At 65.0% G+C, this 22044-nt stretch overlaps 1 protein-coding gene across 1 annotated transcript in view; it reads right to left on the bottom strand.

Moving 5' to 3' along the window:
- Window positions 1–22044, bottom strand: part of BAZ2A (bromodomain adjacent to zinc finger domain 2A) — a 34335-nt gene that overhangs the window by 3591 nt on the left and 8700 nt on the right. The window contains 28 exon segments of the mRNA XM_075901860.1: window positions 78–221; window positions 461–693; window positions 922–1068; window positions 1370–1502; window positions 1778–2037; window positions 2308–2465; window positions 3143–3298; window positions 3598–3808; window positions 4434–4978; window positions 5072–5210; window positions 5348–5407; window positions 5685–5847; window positions 6777–6851; window positions 7464–7678; window positions 7952–8206; window positions 8522–8728; window positions 8842–8907; window positions 9058–9119; window positions 9697–9913; window positions 10258–10359; window positions 10708–10816; window positions 10915–10975; window positions 11139–11324; window positions 12534–12755; window positions 13386–13571; window positions 14220–14352; window positions 14354–14781; window positions 16677–16814. Of these exon segments, the coding sequence (XP_075757975.1) occupies window positions 78–221; window positions 461–693; window positions 922–1068; window positions 1370–1502; window positions 1778–2037; window positions 2308–2465; window positions 3143–3298; window positions 3598–3808; window positions 4434–4978; window positions 5072–5210; window positions 5348–5407; window positions 5685–5847; window positions 6777–6851; window positions 7464–7678; window positions 7952–8206; window positions 8522–8728; window positions 8842–8907; window positions 9058–9119; window positions 9697–9913; window positions 10258–10359; window positions 10708–10816; window positions 10915–10975; window positions 11139–11324; window positions 12534–12755; window positions 13386–13571; window positions 14220–14352; window positions 14354–14781; window positions 16677–16812 (5009 nt within the window). The 5' untranslated portion in view covers window positions 16813–16814.

The raw sequence follows: 22044 nt of genomic DNA, 5'->3' as shown, positions 1-22044 counted from the left end.
AGGGTCACTCGGCGCCAGCCTGGGAGCTCTGTGCTGCCCGCTGGCTCCTTGCAGACAGCCCCCCCCCCAGCACTCACTCTCCCCGGAGCAGCCGCGTCCGCATGGTGGCGAAGTCCATGGGGTTCTTGATGATCTTCCTGTAGCCGGGCACCAGGCGGGGGTTGACGGGCTCCAGGAAGGGCCAAGCCTCCTCCTGCGACTCCATCTCCATCAAGATGATCCTGCCCAAGAGGGAGGGGGCCAGAAGTCAGAGGGGGAGGGGGCCAGGCACCCCGAGGGGGTGGGGATGTGTAGCACAGGGACATACACCAAACTGGGGTGCGTGGGCCCACTGGGGGAAGCGCACAACCCATCCTCACCCCCCCCCCCCCCACCAGGACTTGTCCTGTCCCACCCCAGCTAGGGAAAGGCGCATGGCCCCTCCCACCAGGCCTTGCCCCGCCCCCCCCAGGGTACGTACTCGCAGAAGGTGAGGTCACTGCTCTGGCCCCGTGGGGACAGTCTCCTCCGCTTGGAGGGGGACAGGCCCTCCCCTGAGTAGCGGGGCACAGACAGGGTGTCCCGCTTCCGTGCCACGACCCGGTGCCCGGGGCTCTCCTCCTCCTCCGGGAAGCCTGCCCCGAAGAGACGCCCGCATTTCCGCTTCTTGCCCCGCCTGAGCGAGCTGGGGTCATCGAGATACTCGCCCCCCGCCTGCAAGGAAAGGCAACAGAAGGGGGGGGGGGGGTCAGCCGCTGGCACCGGTCACGTCCCCTCCTCCACTGCTCAATAGGGAAACTGAGGCACGAGAGGGAGACGCTCCTCTGGAGTCCCACAGCCCAGCAATCCTGGCTCGCGGGGGGGAGAAGGGGAGGGGAGAAAAGAGGAAACGTTTCTAGGTTTGGATTGGAATGAGCTGGGGGAGATGGAGGTGGAAGGTACCTGTGAGATGCAGACAGAACAGAACCAGTCCCCGTCCGGCACCTCCATCATCCTGGGCCGGTGGCAGTAGAGGTGGCAGCCGCGGTCGCAGCCGTCACACAGCAGCAAGTGTTCGTCATCGTCCCCCTTCCGACACACCAGGCACGTCTTTTGGGGGGGGGGGGGGGGAGGGAGTATGAGATGGGGGAGGCTGAGAGAGGCAGCCCCTGACAGCTCAGCTCAGCCAGGCTGATTACGAACAGCTGGCGAGCCATCACCCCCGCCCACACATTTTATTTCTTACCCCACAAGGTCCATCCCCCACACCGCCCCTGTTCCCCCCACCCAGAGTGCCAGCCCCAACTCTCTTCCTGCAGCAGGGAGTTCCGCAGAGTGATGCCTCCTCACTGTGCCACCCCTTGCCCCTGGCTCCCCCTTGTGGCCGAGACTCACTGAACATCCTCCTCACCACTTTGTTGACCGACTTCTCCCAGGCGATGGACTTCTCCAGCTGGTAGAGGCAGAGGGCGACCTGGGCCGCACTCCGACACCGCTCCAGGGTCTGGCGCCACGTCCGCATCCGGGAAGTGATCTCGTAGGTGCTGTGCGGGGAAGGAGGTGGAACGGACCCTCAGCCTGGTGCATGGAGGAAGCCCTGACAGGTACCTGGTCGCCCGGGGAGGCTGGGGGCTTACTGACCAGGTTTTCCAGAAAGGGAAACTGAGGCACGGAACAAGAGGGACTGGCCTAAACCACCATGCAAGGCAATGCCATGGCTAGAAAGAGAACCCAGGAGTCCTAGTGCAAGACACTACTCAGGCCAGCCCTGAGTTCGGCCCCGCTGGCCCCTCTGCACGCCGGGGGGCTGGGCACTTACATCTCCGTGTTGCTCAGCACGGCCTTCTCCAGCACCACCTCGTGCAGGGGCCACAGCGGCTCCTTCAGGTACCGGCGCTCCACGTTCTGCTCCAGCGCGGCCAGCCGCAGGACGGCCAGGTCCAAGGGGTTGGTGGCCTCCCGGCACGGGGGCAGCCCCTCCCGCCGGTTCTTGAGGGTGAAGTCCTCCAGGGCCCCCACCTTGTGCTCGCAGTACCGCAGGTCATTCCGCGCCGAGTCCGGGTCCGGACACGTCCAGCCCTGGGGAAGAGGAGGCTGAGATTGGGCTGGGAATGCCAAGGGAGGGGGGGAGGGGAAGGAGGTGCAGCCTCCGCGGACCCCAGGCGGCTTTCCCGACTGCCCAGTGCCAGCTCACAGCCCTGGGCGGGGACCCAGGAGTCCGGACAGAGCCGGGCCCGGCTCTAGCGCAGTCGCCCAGTCGTGCCAGGGACCCCTGCAACCAAGAGTCGTCGTCCATCTCGCAGCAGGCCCCAAAGCAACCCCCAGCCGGCCAGGGGCTCGGTTCCTTACCCGGATCTGCAGATCCGCCATCAGCACCCGCTGCTCCAGCTCTTCCACCCACTGCAGGAGAGCCAGGTCTGCCTCGTAGGCCCGCTCTGTCGTGGACCACTGGGCCAAGGCTTCCTGAGACACGGGGTGGCCGGCATCCTGAGGCTGGAAGATGGGATCTGCACAGGAACATAAGAACGGCCAGACTGGGTCAGACCAAGGGCCCATCCAACCCAGCGTCCCATCCTCTGAGAGTGGCCAACGCCAGGTGCTCCACAGGGAATGAACTAAACAGGGAATCATCCAGCAATCCCCCCCCTTGTTGCCCATTCCCAGCTTCTGACAGATGGACCTCTCTCCTCCATGAATTTACCTAGTTCTTTTTGAACCCTGTTAAAGTCCTGGCCTTCTCAACATCCTCTGGCAAGGAGTTCCACAGGTTGACACTGCGCTGCATGAAGAAAAACTTCCTTCTGTTTGTTTTAAACCTGCTGCCTGTTCATTTCGTTGGGTGACCCCCTAGTTCTTATGTTACGGGAACAAGTCAATGACTTTTCCTGAGTCACTTTCTCCATACCGGTCGTGGTTTTATAGACTCTATCCTAGCCCCCGAGGCTCCGCTTTTCTAAGCTGAAAAGTCCCCGGCTTTTTAACCTCTCCTTCTACAGCTGCCGTTCCGAACCCCTCAGCCTTTTGCTGCCCTTTTCCGAGCCTTCACCAATGCCAAGAGATCTGGAGATGTGGGCACCCCGCTGCTTCTATTAAAAAAACCCATCAGCTATTATCGGTCTTATTCTTCATCCCAGCGGCCTGCCCCAAGCCCGGCTCCCCGCCGCCGGCCCACAGGCATCCTCACCGGCAGTGGTGCGGGCGCAGACCTCCCGCAGGTACTCCTTGTGCTTGGTGAGGTGCTTGTGCAGGGCTTTCTCGCGGATCCCCCGCGGGTGCAATGCGCGGGCCACGGCCTCCAGCTCCTCCGGGTCCTTGAGCCACCACCAGCCGCTCTGCATCTCTGCAAGGCAGCGGCGGAGCCGGATGAGTGTGGAGGGGAGCCCCCCTGTACCCTCCCCCCCCCGAGCCGAGTCACCACGTGGAGGGAAGGAGACCATCCCCAGCCTGGGGCGTGGCAGGGAACAGGAGACCCAGGAGTCCTGGTGGCCAGCCCACCCCAATCGCCTGTGGGCAAACGTGATCTCCTGCCCCGAGAGCCGGGGGGCGGACACACAAGAGGGAGACCCCCACCCCCTGGGCGGCAATGGCAGTGGGACCCAGGCTGCCCCAGGGGAGGCTGGCAGGCAGAGGGGGACTCACCTGGGGGTACAGGCTGCGCCGTTAGCTGGGTGAGGTACTTCTGCTCAATCTGCTTGAAGAACTTGGTGGGGGGCCGGCCCCGGCGCTTGGGCTGCCCCAGCGGCCCCTGGGTCTTGTCAGGTCCACCCCGGCTTCTGGGGCAGGCGCTGGGCACCCGGGGGCTGGCGTGGACGGGCGTGGAAGCGAGGGGAGGAGAGGCGGGGCCGTGCGGCTGGCAGGAGAGAGGCAGCGGGGGTGAGGGGTGCTGGCCACCCTCCTGGGGGCTCTGGGTCTTGGTGCCTTCCCATGGGCCTCATCTGTGCTCCTGCCCCCTTCCTCTACCCCACCTCTCGGATATGGGAAGATGGATCCCTTCCCACCCCCCAGCTCCAACTTCTAGACAGTCCCCCCCCAGTCCCTCTGGAGACTCCGATCCTGCCGCAGGGGGGGACGGGGGCTTCCCAGCCCTGCTTAGAGCGACCCCTACAGGGCAGCCTCGGTGCCAGCCATGCCTATGGGGTCAGCGAGACGGGTGCCATCTGACAGGGAACTGAACCCACACCCCACCCCAGAGGGGGCCTCGGGGTGGGGACGGGCCAAGGAGACTACATATCCCAGCATGCACTGTTCTGCTTTGCGCGGAATGATGGTGCAGGCCAGGGACACTACATATCCCAGCATGCTTTGGGCTGCCATGAGCCTAGGGAATGGTGCAGGCCAGGGACACTACATATCCCAGCTTGTGGGGGATGCTCAGTCAATACGCCCCAGAGGGGAACGCCCCATCTAACCTTAGAGGAGCAAACCCCTTGCCTCCCCTCTCCCTACCCCACGGCCCCGGCCCTGCCCGCTCTCACCTGCCTGCCCACGGCCTTGGGCTGGTCCCCAGGGCGAAGGCTGCAAGGCTGGGGGGCGGCTGTAGCCGGGGGCTCGTCTAAGGAGGTAGCCAAGGGGACGTCGTCGTCGTCACAGGGTGTCCGGGGCAGCAGATTGAACCAGGGCCCCCGCGGCTCCGCCCTCTCGGGGAAGCTCTCCTCCAGGGCCGGGGGGCTCGGGGCCTCCTTGCCGGGGCTGCTGTCCGGGGTGAGCACCGAGCCGTTGAGCAGGGCCGACTGCGTCTGGCTCAGCCAGGACAGGAAGGCCGACTGGCTCAGGTCGTGCTGGCTCTGGCAGGGGGGCAGCGAGTCCTCCAGTAGCCCGTTGAGGGGCGGGGGCTTGGGCCCACTGGGCCGGGCTGGCTCCTCTCTGCTCTTCCGCGGCCGGCCCCGCGCCCGGGAGGCCGCGCCGTTTGGCCGGCCGGAAACCGGCACCTCGACCGGTTCCTTCTTCACCGGGGGGCTCTCAGGGGCAGCCTCTTTCTCCTCCTCCTCCTGGGCCTCCTTGCGCGCCTCCTCCGCAGCTGCTGGGGGGGGGGGGGAGCAGGGAGAGATCAGAGCCGTGGAAGCCTCCCCACGCTAGCTGCCCCCCTCCCCACAGGGCATCTGCCCTGGCTCACCTGCCTCGCAGCCCTCCACAAAGATCCCCCCCAAGTGGGGCAGGACCCAGTACTGCCGCCGGTAGCGGTCCTGGCCCAGTGCCGTGGCCCGCAGCGTCTGGGAGGCGTGGAGCAGCTTCTTCCGGAAAAACATCTGCCTCTGGTGGGGGGGGTACGGGGGGGGGAGAAGAGAGGACAGTGTTGGGGGGGGGGGGATTTCCTATCAGCCCCAAGCAGCCATGGAGAATCCAGAGCCGCAGGCCGACAGCCCCCCACCCTCACCCGGGCCGGCCTTACCTTGGTGAGCTTCTCGATCTGCCTCTCCAGCTCGGGGACGCTAGACGCAGAGATGCTGCCCTGAGAGAAGGAGGAGAAGGTCAGGAGGGTGAAACCCCTCCCGCGCCCCCCCGTGCCAAGCATGCTCTGGGCTCTAGTTCCCCCCTTCACCATCACCCTCGTGACACCGCCTCTATAGCACAGATGCGGAAACTGAGGCAAGAGTGAGCGCGACTTGTCAGCCAAGCTGGGGAAAGAACCCAGATGTCCCATCCCCTCCATTCTAACCACTAAGCCACACTGCCTCCGAAAGCCAGAGACGGCCACCCCTGCTTCCCTCGCCCGGCCACACTGCTACCTCCTCGTCCTTGCGGGATTTCCGTCCCCAGCTCTCTTCTTCCTCTGCCTCCAGGCTGCTGTTCTCCTCCGTGATGCGAGAGCTGCGTCTCCTGGGCCCCTCGTCCAAACCCATGATCTCCGACTCTGGGCGGCCTGTTTTCTTGGCCAGGGCGATTTTCAATCTGCAGGGGCAGACAGAGAACAGGTGATACCTGCTGCCTCCCCGGCCCCCCTTCATAAAACCGCCACCCCCCAAAAAAATCGGGCAAGCGGCCAGCACGTAGTTTGGACCCAACAGGCTGAGAGCTCAGATGCAGAACAGACACCACCCAACCTGCAGCTTACACCCTCCTTCCCGTTCAACGCGACACCCGGAGCCCACCCCTGCCCGCCAACCTGTCTGGTTCTCTGCAGACGCAGGACTGAGTATTTGTGGGTCAATCTGTCAGTGAAAATGGCCAAAGACTTTAAAGCGCTGACTTAATCCAGCTAGAAACCACAGCGCCACACCCAGCTCTGCTGGGTCAAGCTTAGGGCTCCGACCATTCACAGTCTATTTTGGTCAATTTCATGGACACAGGATTTTAAAATCGGTCCCCTTTGGGATTTCTGCCTGAAATGTTACTGCATTGGCCTTGCAACGGGTCCTCGCTCCGAGTCACCTCGCTGCGGACACCAAGCTTCGAGGGCAGTGCAGAAGTAAAAGGTGGCGACAACGCAACCCCTCTAGAATAATCTTATGACCCCCCCCCGCAACTCCCTTTCGGGCAGGATCTCCAATTGGAGAGAAACTCCCCGGTGAAATCGGCACAGTATGGGGTCCATGCGCGCCACGGACCAGATTTCACCGTGCGGGCGCATTTTTCATGGCTGCGGATTCGATCGGGCCCTCAGCATGCTCCTTTGGACACCGTGAGAGACAGCAAAGGTAGCTCAGGGCTTCGAGACAGCCCGCTGGAACCGTGGTCGGATCACAGGCAGGCAGCGGACAGTCTCTGGCTGATCCATGGACCAGAAAGCTCCCCCCTCCCCCGAAGGCAACAGGCTCCCAGTGTCACCCTTCTCCCCCCCCCCGCCCCAGCAGCTGCTGGCAGCTTTCAGTAGCCCCCACCTGCGCAGTTTGCCCTCGATGATCCATTTGTTCCTCCTGTAGTGGGACATGCTCTCCAGCGTCTTGTCGATTTCACTGCAAGGACAGCCCAGAGTTTACTGGAGGAGCCCAGCACAGCAGCCCTGCCCAGACCCTGCCCCCCAGCTGCCCCCAAGGAGGGCAGAGGAGCGACACCTCCAGGGTGCCTGGGCCGTATCTCACCTCCAAGCCCAGCCTGTGCAGTCCCTGCCCATCAGGTGCTCGGGAATGTTTCAGACTGTCTACAGCTGGGGTGGTCAGAGCATAGCCCAGGAGACTACAAGTCCCAGCATGCAACTCTCCTACCTGGATTAGAGCAAAACTTCTCACTCAGAGCCACGTGGCAGCATTGAATTCTGGGACTTCTGATCCGCAAGTCCCCTGACCATTTGGCTCAGTGGCCCAATGCACGCTGGGATATGTAGTCTCCCTGGTTTGCACCATTCCCTAGGCTCGCGGCAGCCCAAAGCATGCTGGGATATAGAGTTTCCCTGGCCTGCACCATCATCCCATGCACAGCAGAACAATGCATGCTGGGATATGTAGTCTCCTGGGCCCATCCCCACCCTGTTAGCATAGGGCGCAAACCACAGCTGTGGCCGCTCTGCACCGCCCAGGAGGCTGCTGGGAAGAGAGGCCCCGCCCCACCCTCGCTCCTGCCCGGCTCACTTGATGATGAGGGCGCTGCTGTTGAGCTCATTGACCAGGAAGGCGAGGACGGCCGCCTGGCGGTCCGGGGGCAGCGCCTGGAAGGGCTTGGTCCGCAGGCTGTGGCACAGCTCGGCGTTGGCCCCGTAGGCCACGAGGAAGCAGCGCAGGATCTCGGAGACGGTGTCCCGGTTCAGGCTGATCTCCGACACCTTCTCCCCAAGGATCTTCAGGGACTGGGGGGAGAGGGGGACATGGGTTAAAGCAACAGGGGGAGCCGGGGTCCATGCTGGGATCTCAAGGAGGGGGGGGGGGGAAACGCAGCCAGATCCTGACTCCACAGTGCTCTGGGCCATGCAGGAAGTCCGACAGAACGGGACCCGGGTTTCCCTGGGCTAGGCAGGTACCCTATGCAACGGGCCAGCCTTCCTCTGCCCCCCCCCCCCCCCCCCCAGCTCAGCGCCCCGCCGCTCGCACGGAGGCCCAGGGGCTCAGCCGCACCCGCCTACCTGGCAGTAGGAAGGGAGGCCGGGGTCGTAGAGCGCGGCCCGTAAGAGCCGCACCAGCAGGTCCTGCACCTCCCCCAGGCTGTCGCCGGCCCCCAACAGCCCCTCCTGCAGGGTGCAGAGGCTGGGCACATCCCGGGGCCCCTCGAAGCCCAGGACCCTGCCGTAGCTGTGCAGGAACTCCACGACGGTGAGGCAATCGGAGAAGGCCCCGTTGGGCAGGACGAGGCCGGGGATGCGGGACAAGGCCGGCAGGGGCTGCCACGTGGGGAGGGAGACAAGGAGAAGCTGGTCAGCGGGACCTAGAGGGCCGAGCGCAGGCCAGGAGCCCACAGGGACGGAGCATGGTTCCCTTCCCACCCCCGCCCCCAACACGCAGGCATCATAATACCGAGCTCCCCTCCCCCACCGCGCTGCGGGGGGGCTAGACAAGCGCCCCCAGGCCCCACGCTCTGCGTGGGGGGCTCACAGGCCTTGCAAGGAGCCGACCCACTCGTGGCAGGCGGTGGGGCCAGACAGGCACTAGCCTCCGTGAAGGGGCATGTCCTCCCCCCGCCCGGGGGCTCAGCCAACCTGATGGTCGCCCAGGCACATGTCCTCCGTCGGCTTCTTCATCTCCTCCAGGATCATCTGCTGCCGGCGCCGCTCCTCCAGCCGCCGCTGGGCCAGCGCGTTCTTGTCCACCTTGCGGGCAGCCTTGCCTTTCTCCTTGGGCCGCGCCTTCTCCTTGGGCCGCGCCTTCTCCTTGGGCCTCTCCGGCTTGGCCTTCTCCTTCTTCGCCTGGCGGAGGGAGCGACCGGCAGGGGCGAGTCAGGGACGCAATCCCCCTCTTCATGCCACTGTCGTTGTCGTCCCCCCCCCCGCCCTCCCGGATGGGCCCCCCCCACACTCACCTTGGCCTTCTTCTTGGCTTCCTTGGGCTTGGGCGCTTTGGCCTCCTGCTTTTGTTTGTTCCTCGCCTGGAAGGGACGAAATCCAGCTCAGTGCGGGACAGGAAGGGGAGCCCCAGGCAGGGGGGAGGAGGAGAAAGAGGGGGTCACACCCCCAGCGCTGATTGGCAGTGCGGCACCCCACGCCAAGCAACCGCCCCACGTTCCCCACGCTCGTACCTTTCGCCGCATCTTCTTCTTGATCTTGCTCATCTTCAGCTTGTCTTCGTCGCTGAGCACCTCTGCAAGGCCGGGGAGGGGGGAAAACGAGTCAGGACGGAGCAGGGCACAGCCGGGACACGCTCCAGGGCTCTGGATTCCTGGGCCCAGCGGCAGCACAGCCACACGGGCAGGATGTCGGAGGGAAGGGGTCTCCTGGCCCTAGGGATGCGGGCAACAGGCCTGCACGCCGCACCCTCCAGGAGCTCCCAAGGCGACCGGTGGCCGTGCTTGGAGGGGGAGGTGGGCCTGGGTTCGGAGCCCTACCAGGGGTGAAGTTCTAGATCCAGTCTGCCGGGGGGATCCACGCCCCGGTTCTGGCAGCGAGGAGCCGAGCTAGGGTACCCGGCCCAGCCACGCGTGGCAGGGGAGATCAGACCCACGGCACAGCGGGCAGGGGGGCCCAGTGGGAAGCCTGGAGCCCCACACGCTCTAGCGGCGCCTTGGCTACCGGGGTATGCAGAGGTTTGGGCCCCTCCAGCCCGGCTCGGAAGCCCACGGGAGCCGCCAGCGCCTCGGGGCAGGCGGCATCGCCAGGCACCGTGCTCCCTGCGGGCACCGGGGCCCTGGTACACGGCAGCGGGGGAGGGAGGGAGGTACCTTGGGCTTCCAGTTTCTTCAGGAGCCTGGCGTCCGTCTTGCTCAGCAAGTCGGCCACCTTGGTCTTGGGAGGCCGGCCCCGGCCCCGCTTCACCTTGGGCGCCTCTTTGGCCTTGGCCTTCTCCTTCTCCGTGTTGCGGGGGCGTCCGCGCTTGCCCGTGATGGCCTGGATCCGCGCGGGGATTTCCTCTGGGGTCAGTTTCACCCACTGCGCGCCCTGCGCCGGGAGGGGAGAGCCGCGGTCACCCTGGAGCCCGGCGTGGAGAGGCCGAGTCCTCGCCCAGCGCACGCCACCCCACCCAACGCCCCTGGGGAAGCCTCCGGCCAGGAGGAGTTGATGGGCACCCGCCGGGGCAGGCTGGACAGAGGCCACTTCCCTAGACACCCGTGAAGGCGGCGAGGGCACCGGACGGGCAGGGAGGCTTCCGGGAGCACAAGAGGGGCTCAGATCTGTGCCCCAGGTGTGTCTCCCCCCCCAGACATGCGCTGCCCCAGCACTTGCCACATCTCCCCCCCCACACACACCCCCTCCCGCAGCTGCGCGCCCGGCAAGGGGCCCACCTCGGGCATGTCCCGCTCCTCGTAGAAGTCTCCAACCGGCATGCGGGGGCTGAAGCTGAAATGCTCGCGCCGGACGCCCTGCACGACGTTCCTGCTCAGGTACTGGGGAAGCGACAAGGCACACGGGTCCGATCAGGGCCCAGCACGGCGCCCCTCCCCGAAACTGGCACGGCTCTGCCTCCCCCCTTCCCCCTGCAGCGGGCAGTGCCCAAACTCCAGGCTGCAGCTGTCCAGCAGGGCCAGGCGCCGGAGCCACCCAGCTGTGCACACTGGGCATTGTCCTAAGGGGCAGCCCGCCCCGGCAGCTTCCACTCTTGAAAGAGCCAACGGGGGTACAGGCCGGGATGGAGGGGCCCTAGGGATCCGCCCCCCCACCCCCCCGCCATGCCAGCCTGCTGACAGCCGCAGGCGACCATCTCCAGCCCAGCCCTCCCCAGGGGAGGCTTGTACCTTGATCACCTCGGGGAATTGCTTCATGCGTTTGCCGCAGGGCCCGTAGTACCAGGTCTCGCCCTGCCACCGGTGGCTACCTTGCTTGATCCGCACTTCTCGCCTCCACCTGCGCGGGAAAGGCCCGTTAGCGGCTGGCGCCCACCCCCAAAATTCCCCCAACCCCCCCCCCCCAAATCCCCCCACCTGGGGTGGGGCAACACCTACCCGTGCTGTAGGGGGAAGCGAACCTCCTCCACCGTGGCAATCCGTCTGCGCGGGACCTCGCCTGCCGGGACAGGGGGGTGGTCACTCAGCGCGCGCCGGTGGGAGGGGGGGGAAGGTCACTCACCGTGGGGCCGGGGAAGGGGGGGAGGGGATGGTCACTCACTGCGCTCTAGTGGGGCAGGGGAACGGGCTGGCACACCCGGGGGAAGCTGCTTCTCACCTACCCCTGGCTGATGCACTGAGCGAGGCGGCTGGAGCCTCCAGGCAGCTGTCCACCGTCGCCTCCTCCTCCTCTTCCTCCTCCTCCAGACCGGCATCTGGGGACTCCGGCGCCAGCGGGGGGCTGAGCTCCAGAGACTCCGATTCCTCCTGCCCAGGGTCCCCCCCGTCATGCAGGTCTAAGCTGCTGTCTGCAACGCCAAGGAGCGATGGGGACTCACGCCAGGGGGTAGAAACGTGTTTGGGGTCGGTTCCCAACAGCCGCCCCGCCCCCCACGCTGCACTGGGACCACCACTCCCGCTCGGGTGCGCCCCGAAACGTTCTCCGCCTGCCCGCGCTGCACGGGGGGGGGGGGGCCGGGGGCCGCTCTGGGCCGGCTGAGGTGGTGTGATGGGGGGGGACTGCTGGAGGGGACGGGGCCAGGACCTGCTCAGGGCATGTGGTGGGGGGTAGGGCCACACGGGCTGGGCTCCTCTGGCAGCCAGGGTCGCATGTGTGTGGGGGGACGGAGCGGGGAGGGGGGCAGGGCTGCTCCAGTGGCTGGGGCCAGCTTCAGCCCTTCCCCAGGGCTGGGGTTGTGTTCAGGGCCGCCCCGTGGCTTCCTGACTGCTCCTTGGCAGGCTACGTGATGGCTGCGGCTCTCTTCCCCCCTCCCCCAGCCCCCTGCCCCACATGCCACTGCCCCACCCCCAGCACCTCACTCCCCGAGCGTTGGCAGCAGCTTCCCTCTCTCCCGGGGGGGCTCCCAGCAGCCCCTGCCCTGTCCACAGGCTGCCTAGGGAGCAGTGCTCCTTTGGGGGGGGGGGGGGGGGGAACGTGGGGGGGACGTCTCACTTTTTCCCCGGAGATGGGGGGGCGCTACCTGGGAGAGTCTCTCGGGGGGCCACGCCACATGGTGGCCCCCATCCGAAGACGCGCACGTGATCGCATTGGTGGCCCAGAGACAAAACTCACTCTGCTCACGGCCGGAAAAATCTTTGCGGGAACACTGACTAGGACCCACCTTTCTGTCAAGTCACATGGTGAGTCGGTGGCAGCTCCAGGGCTGCATCACCTCTGCTCTAGCCACTAGGCCATGCTCCCTGCTACCCTCAACCCTGCCCCCCCCCCCCCCCCGACATACCATCCTGCTAGCAGGAGAGGGGGTTACTGTATCCCTGGAGGTCTCCACCTCTTGCCCCCGGCCTAGCCAGAAACTGGAAGCTCTTTGTTCTGGGTGTGTACAGCACCGAGCGCCCCAGGGCCTGGCCTTGGACTCCCAGGTGTGGCCGTTAACACACGCTAGGCGGGATTCCCCCCACGGAGGCGGTGGGCTGGAGGGGGCACAGCGTCTGCTGGACTACATCATCCCCCCCCAGCTGTGCAAAGCCCCTGGGCCTGCCCTGAGGGGGCCCCATACCTTGCAAGACAGACTCCCCCAGGACGGGCGGCGAGTCGGGGCTGGCGAAGAGCGAGGCGGGGTCCTGGCTGTCCTCCGGCAGCAGGCTGAAGGTGCTGGGATTGGTCAGGGAGGGGCTGTCGGAGCAGTCGAGGGCCGAGATGTCCGGGGCAGCCTCCAGAGACGACTTGTCGTTCACCAGCTGGGAGTCGTCCATCTCGTAGAGGTCTCCAGTCCCGGGGTCTGCAAGGGGAAATCAGAGCGAGATGCCTTAGGTGCGGGTCACGCCAAACTACCCGACTGGCACCGCCGGCTGGGAGGGGGAGAAGGCACAGGGGAGGGGCCGTTTGGGACGCTAAACCCACACTCCGGGCACTTCCACCCATTCCAGCACTCCAGGGGTTAATGGATTTCCCTGCCTCCAGCCACGCCCCCCTCGGCTGGGAACCGAAACCCAAGATGGCTGTGGGGTGGGACGGGACAAGGCGACAGCGCCTAAGGAGGACTGGCCCTTTAAACAAGGAAGCTGGGTCTGTAGCCCCACCCTTTTGGGGAGGGACTTCGTGACTCCGCCTCCTGGTGGGAGGGTGCCAGCCAGAGGGGTATAAAAGGCAGCTGGTGGAAACCAGCTGGCACAAACAGCTCAAGTCACTCAGCTGATGCTGCAGCAGGGGCCGACTGGCGCTGGAACGGGGAAGTGGGATGAGTTTGTGGGGACCAGGATGGGGCCAGACTTCACAGCGGCCTGACCCCCAACGCGAGGGGGCGACGGGACAGGCAAACGGAGGCTTTGTCCCGGTGCGAGTCCCCACCCCTCACCAAAGAGGCTCTTGGCGTCGTCCCCCCCCCAGCGCCAAAAGGGGAGCGCCCTACCTCTGGCCAGCGACTCGAAGGGCTCCAGCGGCTCTTCGCTCAGGAGCGGAGGGTTAGCCAGGGGAGTGGTGATGGCAGAGGCGTCGCCCAGGCAGCTGCCAGCAGCGTCCGGAGCCAGGACGGAAGCTTCTTGGCTGAGCGGCTCCCCGGCTGGCCCGGAGCCGTTGTAGCTGCACATTTTCAGGTCTAGGAACAGCCAGAGCCCCACGTCAGTGCAACCCGGGCACCGGTCCCCCCAGCACGGGGATCAGCGCCCCCCTGCCCTGCTCCGGCTGAGCTCCAGACCGTCAAGGTGCTGGCACGGGGCCCTGCCAGCAGCCCTGGGTCCTGCCCAGCCGAGCAAGGAGGGTGCTGCCAGGCCTGCGGCCGGGTGCGGATTATGGACAGCGTGGCACGACGCCCCCACTCCGATACCACCACAGACCACGTGGCAACCTCCCCCCCTCCTGTGCTTCCTGCACCCCCATGTTTTGGGAGAGCGGATGGCAAGTTTGCCAACTTGTCTCCTTCCCTCCCCTTGGGCTCCCCTGCCCAGCGCACCCCTCCCCACTTCTCCCTCAGGTCCCAGGCTCGGTCTCTGCCCCCCCCCCAAGCCCGGGGGCAATTCCGTGGGATTAGCAAGTGGCACCGAATAGCACCTGGGGCAGGGTGAATCAACTGGTGGCCAAGCTCAAGGTGGAAGGGGGAAGCGAGGCGGCGAGTGTGCGTGTTAATTTCAACACCCCCACACGCATAAGCCAGCCCTGGGGGTTTGGATCGGAACCGGGAAGCGACGGTTCCCTTGTGGCCCAACCGCACCAGACACGCCGGCTCCGCTTACCCCGAGCCACTTACCCGGCTGCGTCTCCTCCAGCTCCTTGCTGCCCATGAGGCCAGCACTGGTCTCTTCACCCCCGGGCCGCGCCTCGTCTGCTCCCAAGGACCCTCCTCCGCCGGCGCCCGGCTGGTCCTGAGGGCAGGGCGGGTGGCGAGAAGGACTGGGCGCCGGAGCCCAGCATGGGGGAGGACTGGGAGGCCTCATAGAATCCGCTGGCCCCGTTTTGCACGAGCTCGAAGCTCGGCTCCTGGAAGGAGTCGTACAGCTCCTGCGAGTCGAAACTCAGCCCCATGGAGCCGGGGGTGCCGTTGCCCCAGAACTCCTGGCCCCCCCTCGGGTTAGTGTTGTGCCCCAAGGACACCGGCCGGGTGCTCCCCAGGAGGCCGTTGAGCGGATACTGTCCGAGGCCGGAGCTCTCCTTGAGGCTGCCGGGCTGGTACGGCGGGTAGTTCCACAGATAGTCGTAGGGGTGGGGCAGGGCGGAGGCGTCGGGGGAATGCGCGGCAGAGGCGAAGGTCCCTGAAGCACCAGTGTGGGATACAGTCGCTAAGCCAGTCCCGTTCATGTCGCCATTCAGACCTGGGGGGGGAGGGGGGGGAGAGAAGGCAGAGCAATCGGTTACTGCGGCCGTCCCCAGTTTGAGGGGGAGGGGGACACGGGAGACGAAGGGCGGGTGGATGCTAAGGCTGGGACCAGGCAGCTGTGGAGGGTTGGCCACGGAAGAGCCTCGCTGCCTCCTGGTACAGAGGGCACTGAGGCAGCTGGTGGCAGACAGACACCCCCCCCCCCCCCGACGGCTGCTCCCCTAGAGCAGGTTTATCCCCCCCCCCCCACAGGCACCCCCGGGGCCATGCCCTCTTTATCCCGGGAGCAGCAGGCCTCGGAGACCTGCCACAGATCGGACCGGTAGGCCAGCCGCCCCGAGCCACAGCCGCTGGGAGCTCGGAGGTAGCGGGGCCGCTCCGGCTGCACACGCAGGGGCCTGGCAAACATCCCCAGGAGGGGAGAGAACGCCCCGGCTAGGCTGGGACCTGCTCCGCTGCACCGGCACCTGAGCCAGCCGGCCGCAGCCCGGCAGGGATTAACGAGCCCTCGGCGGAGCTGCTGGCGGGATCAGCTGACCAGCCCAATCCACGCCAAGACCCGCTCTGGCAAGCGAGCCCTTTCTAGGCTGAAGCGACGCCAAGCAGAGCCCCGCGCGCGCGCACCCCCCCCCAGCCAGTATCTGCCGTCCAGCTGGGATAACTGAGCCACTCCGGAGGCAGGTCCCCTGATCCAGGGCAGCCCGGGAGACAGGCCCCCCCACGTTCCTGCTCTCAGCTCCTCCAGCCCTGCTCTCCCCAGAGCACCCGTGGGCGCAGCGAGCCCAACGCCAACCCCCACACTGGCTGGCAACAGATGGGGACAGGAAAGGTCACACGGCGCTTCCTGCTTCCTTTCTGCTGCAGGGGGGCTCCGTCCACTCCAGCAGGGGGGTGCCTCTGGCCCCTCCAACTCCTCTGCCCCCCCGCCAGCTCAAGGGAAGGACCACCACTGTGGGGGGGGGAGGGGCCTTCAAAACCAAGGCCTGGAGGAGGGCCTGGCCAGACCAGCCCTGCCCTAGCCTGCACCCTGCTCCTCCATGGGGCCTGCCTGACCCCCCCACTTCCAGGATCTCAGCCCTGATCACACCAGCCAACCACCCGCTGCCAGGACGCCTGGGTTCTGCCGTAGGCTCTGGGAGGGGACTGCACAGATACCAACGATCTCTGCGGAGACCCAAATCCGCAGCTACAAAAACCAAACGCCACCCCCAGAACTGCCCGGCTCTCCCGGGAACCGCCGTGGCAGAAGGCGCAAGATGTGAGGCTGGTGCTTCCAGGAGGCAGCGGCTCGTGCTGGCTGCTCCTCCAGTCCAGCTGGAGCACCGCAGCCCTGCCCACGTCTCCTGTCTGGGGAGGTACAGCTGCGCCCGAGTGGCTGACCCCACGTTCCTCCTTCCACCGCTACGGTTCCCTGTAGTGCGGACGGCGATTACTAGCTGCAGGTGGGGATCTACCTGCGCAGGGCTCTAGGGACGGGCTCGAGCCACAGGCCTGGGAGCCCGGACGCCTGGGTTCTTTGCCTCACAGACACTGACCCACTGTGCAGCCAACGGGGCTCCCCAGCAGTGTCCCCTGTAAGCCGAGTGCTTGAACAGCTGCCCTGGAGAAATTCAGGTGATGCCCAGCAGAGTGCTCACAGCTGGCAGCATGCGTTTCCACTGGTGGTGCACATCAACACGCCTCGGTGTGTGCAACAAAATTTATTCCACGTGTGGATGTTATCGTGAGAGGGAACATTGCTCCCTAGCTGGCCTCAGAGATGCGAGAGGCCAGTGGACCGGAGCCGGGGGGGAGGGGGGGGAGAGAGAGGGGGGTTGAATGATGGGTGGCCAAAGGAGCCAAGCCAGTTCAGAGGCCAACTCACCCCTCCCCATTCCCCCCCCCACTTACATTTCCCTTGCAGGGGGAAGTTGATGGGCGACCCATTGGCATACAGGCTGTCCCCTGAGGAAGGTGCAGGCTTCAGTCCCGAGGCAGTGGGCACAGAGGGGAGGCCGGTGAAGTTAAAATGGTTGTTCGTTTCCATTGCTGAAGAGAGAAGAGACGAGACAGCCAAGGGTTAACATGCTCCAGCCTGGTACTGCTGCTGCCCGGGTGGGCCAGGAACAACCCCCCCCCCCCCCGGGATAATGCACCAGGCAGGGACCCTGTACCCCAGCTCTATGACTGCAGGGAGGTGTTGGATGGATCATTGCTCCTTAACACAAGATAAACCACTCAGGAATCGCCCCCCGGCAAGGAGACAGAATCGGGTGCAAAAGCCTCCAAACCGCAAGGTGTTTGGGAGGAACGTTCACGCGCTTATGACGGCCCGAATTCCCAGCCTGCATGGTGCTGACAGATCGCAGCTCTGGGAAAAGCTGCCCACGTCCCCACTTCCCTTCTCCCCGGAGCTCCCGAGATCCCCTAACTAGACCCATTAAGGACTCGGAAACTCCCTGAAGCAGCCACAGTCCTACGGCCAAGAAACTGAGGCGACGTTTCCCTGCTGTGTTCGAGGGGGTCGGCTGTGGAGAAACCTCACTTGCTCCCAGCCCTCCTCCCCCCTCCCCTCCCCGATTCATTTCTGGCACGAAATTCAGCTGCTCTCGGCTTCCAGCGCAGGGGGGGATCCCCGGGGCTCTCGGGCCAAGCAGAGAGCTGTGGTGCGTTCTCGGTTGTCACCGGAGGAAGCCCCACGGGGCTGCTCCTACCATCTTCCCACCCGCGGGCCCCGCACGTTACAATTCAGCGTCCTCACCCCCCTCCCAGCCCGGAGCCGTCTGCCCATTTGCCACCCCATCGGCTCCCTGGGAAAAGCAGCATTTCCTGTTCCTGAAATTGACGCGAAAGCGACGAGCCGCCCGCAAGTCAGCCCAGCAACGTCATCCCAGGGCACAGCGCCCAGCTTGCTCGGCACTCGTCCTGCCTTTCTGTCTGACGGGCCACTCCTGCCTGAGCGGTACCTCCCGGACACACCCACCCACCACGCCAGCTGCGTATGGGTCGCCGCTTTCTCTGGCTGTCACGTACGCAAAGGGCCAGTGCTAACCACACGTCTGGACGGCTGCCCAGCGTCTCCCCGCAGAAAGGAATGGGAATTAGGAGTTCATGCAGGACTCTGCCCGTCCCTTGACCTGCCAGAAGGCAGGCAGCCTCTCCTCCCCTCCCCAAGTCTGGCAGAGTAATAAAGCATGCTTTTTATCTGCCCTTTATTCACTAGGCCCCTTCTCTCCAAGGGGGCGGATTAGCCCCATTTCACAGACGGGGAGGAGATGAACACAGTGAGGTAGAGTCCAGAAGAGAACGCAGGAGTCCTAGTCCCCCATCTCCGGCCCACGGCCTCCCTCTTTCTCCAACTTCCTGTGGGCACCTCCAGGGGATTCGTACCCCCGATAACCCCTGGTGCAAACAAAAGCCAGGACGAAAAGCAGAAATTGAGCCCGACAGATTTCCCCCGGGGGGTCCGCTGCTCTGCCATGGCTTTTGGCATGAGCCCGGCAGCAGCCGTTCCAGGAGGGCCGCAAGGATGACACAGCAGAGCAAGAAGCAGCAGGCGACGCACGGCGTGTCGAAAGAGAGACCGGCCATTTCGTCACCCTATCTGTGTCAATGCTCCCAGGCCGGAGGAAGGCTGCTGCCCATCCGTGCAGGAGAAAGACGGCGCCTCGCTCACCAACTTGAGACAGTGCAGCGGCCCCCTCGCACGTGGGGGCCCCCCGTTGCCTCGCACGTGGGGGCCCCCCGTTGCCTCGCACGTGGGGGCCCCCCGTTGCCTCGCACGTGGGGGCCCCCCGTTGCCTCGCACGTGGGGGCCCCCCGTTGCCTCGCACGTGGGGGCCCCCCGTTGCCTCGCACGTGGGGGCCCCCCGTTGCCTCGCACGTGGGGGCCCCCCGTTGCCTCGCACGTGGGGGCCCCCCGTTGCCTCGCACGTGGGGGCCCCCCGTTGCCTCGCACGTGGGGGCCCCCCGTTGCCTCGCACGTGGGGGCCCCCCGTTGCCTCGCACGTGGGGGCCCCCTCTTGCCACCGATTCCTGAGACTCCACTGCCCGTCCACACTGCCAGCCGCACAACAGGTCACATTCACTAGTGATAAAAGGACCTCCCCCCGGTCTGTCCCTTTGCAACCCCAAGACAGATGGACGGAGGCTCCTACCATTAAGAGCGCTCCAGCCAGCCACAGGGGAAGCCGGGCCTGATGCAGTGGGATTATTCCCGGTACATCCTAACAGCAGTTTCTTTGGCTGGGAAAACCTGTTCCTGGCGCTTTAAGGGTCAGAGTTGGAGTGGAGAGGCCATGCCGGAGCTAGGCAGGTTGAGCGCATGGGGCCAAGTCAAGCGGGTGCAGAGGTGAAGGGGGCAGGAGGGTGAGGATATTAAGGGGGGAGGGCAAGGGGGAGGAGAGGAATCCTGGCATTAGGAAAGCAGCCAGGAGGGGGCTGGTAAGCACAGTCTGGATAAGAGGGAACAGAATAGAAGCAGGGAAGATGGGGAATTAATTACAAGCGAGCGCAAGAGACAGAGGAGGGAGATTAATAGGATGGGAGCGGTTCAGCTAATAGGGTCAGGGTTTGAAAGCAGGAGCGGCGGCTGCAAGAGAACACTGGCTGCACCAGGGAGCCGCCTGCATCAATAGCTCCTCCCTAGATGAGGCATCGGGAGGTGGGCGGGCGTCATTCTCCTGACTTTGGCTCTGGGATGGGGTATTGATTGCAGGCCAGCACCTGCACCGTCAGGTTCCAGATGCCTCTCTGACCTCGGCAACGGACTGCCTCGGGGTGGGCCGGCCAGACACATCCCCTGTCCCCAAGGCCCGACAGCCAGCCCAGCACAGACCGGTCCGGGCACCAGTCGATTCCTTTACACCCAACCGTCCTCCCACCCCAAAACCCACGCAAAGCTCATACCGCCACCCCAGTCCTCAGCTCCTGCCCAGAAACACGCCCCGTCACCCCCCATCAACTCCTGCCACAGAATTACGCCCCCACCTCTCAACTGGAGCCGACAGGAGAGGGGATGCCGAGAAGCAGGCGGATTCTGGACACCGCCGGAGACCCTGAACAAATTAGAAGCATCACAGCCAGGAACGGGAAGGGGGAGGGGTGATGGGGGCAGCAGTGACCAATTTGGAGGGCAGGGAAGCGGGAGACTTAGAAATCCACAGAGCAGTGCTGCACCAGCTGGCTTTGGAGAGACAGCGGCAGAGAGTTTAGGCCCCGGATTTTCAGCAGCGCTGGGTTGCTAAACCCAACGCCAACTGCACGGTGGGTGGGTTGTTTGTTTTGTTGATTTCATTCTGATTCAAAACGGGGGGGGGGGGTTCTTTGCTTGTGATTTCAGACACTCTGAGGCAGGTTTCTTGCCAAGACAACATGACAACAGACTGTGGACACGTTGGCAGCAGGGCCAACACCATGTCCCACGGTCCCCCGACCTCTTCCGCCTGGTCTTGCCGCAAAGGGTGAACGAAAAGGTGTGATTTTTTTTTTTAAACCTCCTTTTCTTTACACCCGGGTAGGACACCCACGTGCCTCCTTAGATTGGTTCCCATCCGGCGTACACATCCGTTTAGAACTCGCGGTGGTAACCAGACGGGCGCCCGCTGAACCGGTTTGAAACGGATGTAGACGCATGTCCACACACACCAGCTGAACCAGTTTAAGCGCATCTAAATCCAACTGGGGCAACTTGTGCCTGGACAAGCCCGTAAAACAGGTCCCAGCTCACGGAACAATCAAGGACTCCAGAGAGGGCCATTCCCCCAAGGTTTTGTCCTGACATAACCACACCTGCTTGGGGCTGCATGATTTTGGGGAGGGGGGGTGTTAATCCAGTTATCCTGTACAATATGAGCACGGCTACCCTCCCTGTATGTTTACGTGGTAAAACCGCATCGGCATTAGGAGACTTGTACATCTCTACTGGTCTAACTAAAGAGCTTGTGCATCCACAGGGCAGGGTGGACTGGAGGAAGAGCAGGGGTTAATGCAGACAAGGCCTGGATCATCCACAAGGCAGCTGAGTGAAAAGAGAGAGGGACAGGCCAAGCCAGGGGATCCAAAAGTGACACAAACCCAGTGCCGGTGGCCCCCAAGTTCAATGTTAAGGTTCCCCCCTTTGGCTCGACCCCAGGGGCTTTAAGGATCTCTGGGAACGGCTGCCTCGGAAATAGGATTTTTCTGTTGACTTTGACCCGTGAAGGTAATTTTTAACAGGCAGAGATGGGCCGGGCTGGCTGGCAAGGGACCGCGGTGGCCCAGGCTCCGGGGAGGTCCAGAAACCGAAACCAACTCGGGTTGAAAAAAGGACATTTCAAAAACAACAAGAGACGCAACAAACCCAGCTGCCATTTCCCTGGCCACTTCCTGCGGGGGGGGGGCGGGGGGGGGAGCAAACGAACTGGGCTGCTGGCATCAGGGCTGTATTTGTGTGTGTGAGAGAGACAGGACCTGGCCCCACAGGGATCCTCACTCAGCCCCCCTAGAACTCAGGGATCCCCCCCTCACAGCAGGGACTCCCCCGGCTTCCACCCACAGAGCACCCCTCCCCCCACATGCCCAAGGATTCCCCCCTCCCCTACTCTCACACAGCCGGCCCCCCCTCCAACAATCTACCCCCCCCCAAAACCACAGCGAGAGGGGATCCCCCGCAACCGCATCGCAACCAGCAGGCAGGGGTTCCCCCACCGGGAGCCCGGACGCCTGGGTTCTACCCACAGCCCAAGAGGCAGGTAGCACAGGGAATCCCCCCCAACCAGCCATGGGGGGGGGGGACCTCCCCATAGCCCTGCCCCCCCAGCCCGGCCACGGGGGGGGACTCCCCATAGCCCTGCCCCCCCAGCCCGGCCACGGGGGGGGGGGACTCCCCATAGCCCTGCCCCCCCAACCCAGCCACGGGGGGGACTCCCCATAGCCCTGCCCCCCCAACCCAGCCGGGGGGGGGACGCCCCATAGCCCTGCCCCCCCAACCCAGCCACGGGGGGGGGGGAACTCCCCATAGCCCTGCCCCCCCAAGCCCAGCCACGGGGGGGGGACTCCCCATAGCCCTGCCCCCCCAAGCCCAGCCACGGGGGGGGGACTCCCCATAGCCCTGCCCCCCCAGCCCAGCCACGGGGGGGGGGGACTCCCCATAGCCCTGCCCCCCAAGCCCAGCCACGGGGGGGGACTCCCCATAGCCCTGCCCCCCAACCCAGCCGGGGGGGGGACTCCCCATAGCCCTGCCCCCCCAGCCCAGCCACGGGGGGGGGGACTCCCCATAGCCCTGCCCCCCAACCCAGCC

Source organism: Pelodiscus sinensis, chromosome 19 (assembly GCF_049634645.1).
Source record: "Pelodiscus sinensis isolate JC-2024 chromosome 19, ASM4963464v1, whole genome shotgun sequence".
NCBI classification, from domain to species: domain Eukaryota; kingdom Metazoa; phylum Chordata; order Testudines; family Trionychidae; genus Pelodiscus; species Pelodiscus sinensis.
The sequence above is the reverse complement of the archived record's forward strand: the minus strand, read 5'-3'. Positions and strand labels throughout refer to the sequence as shown.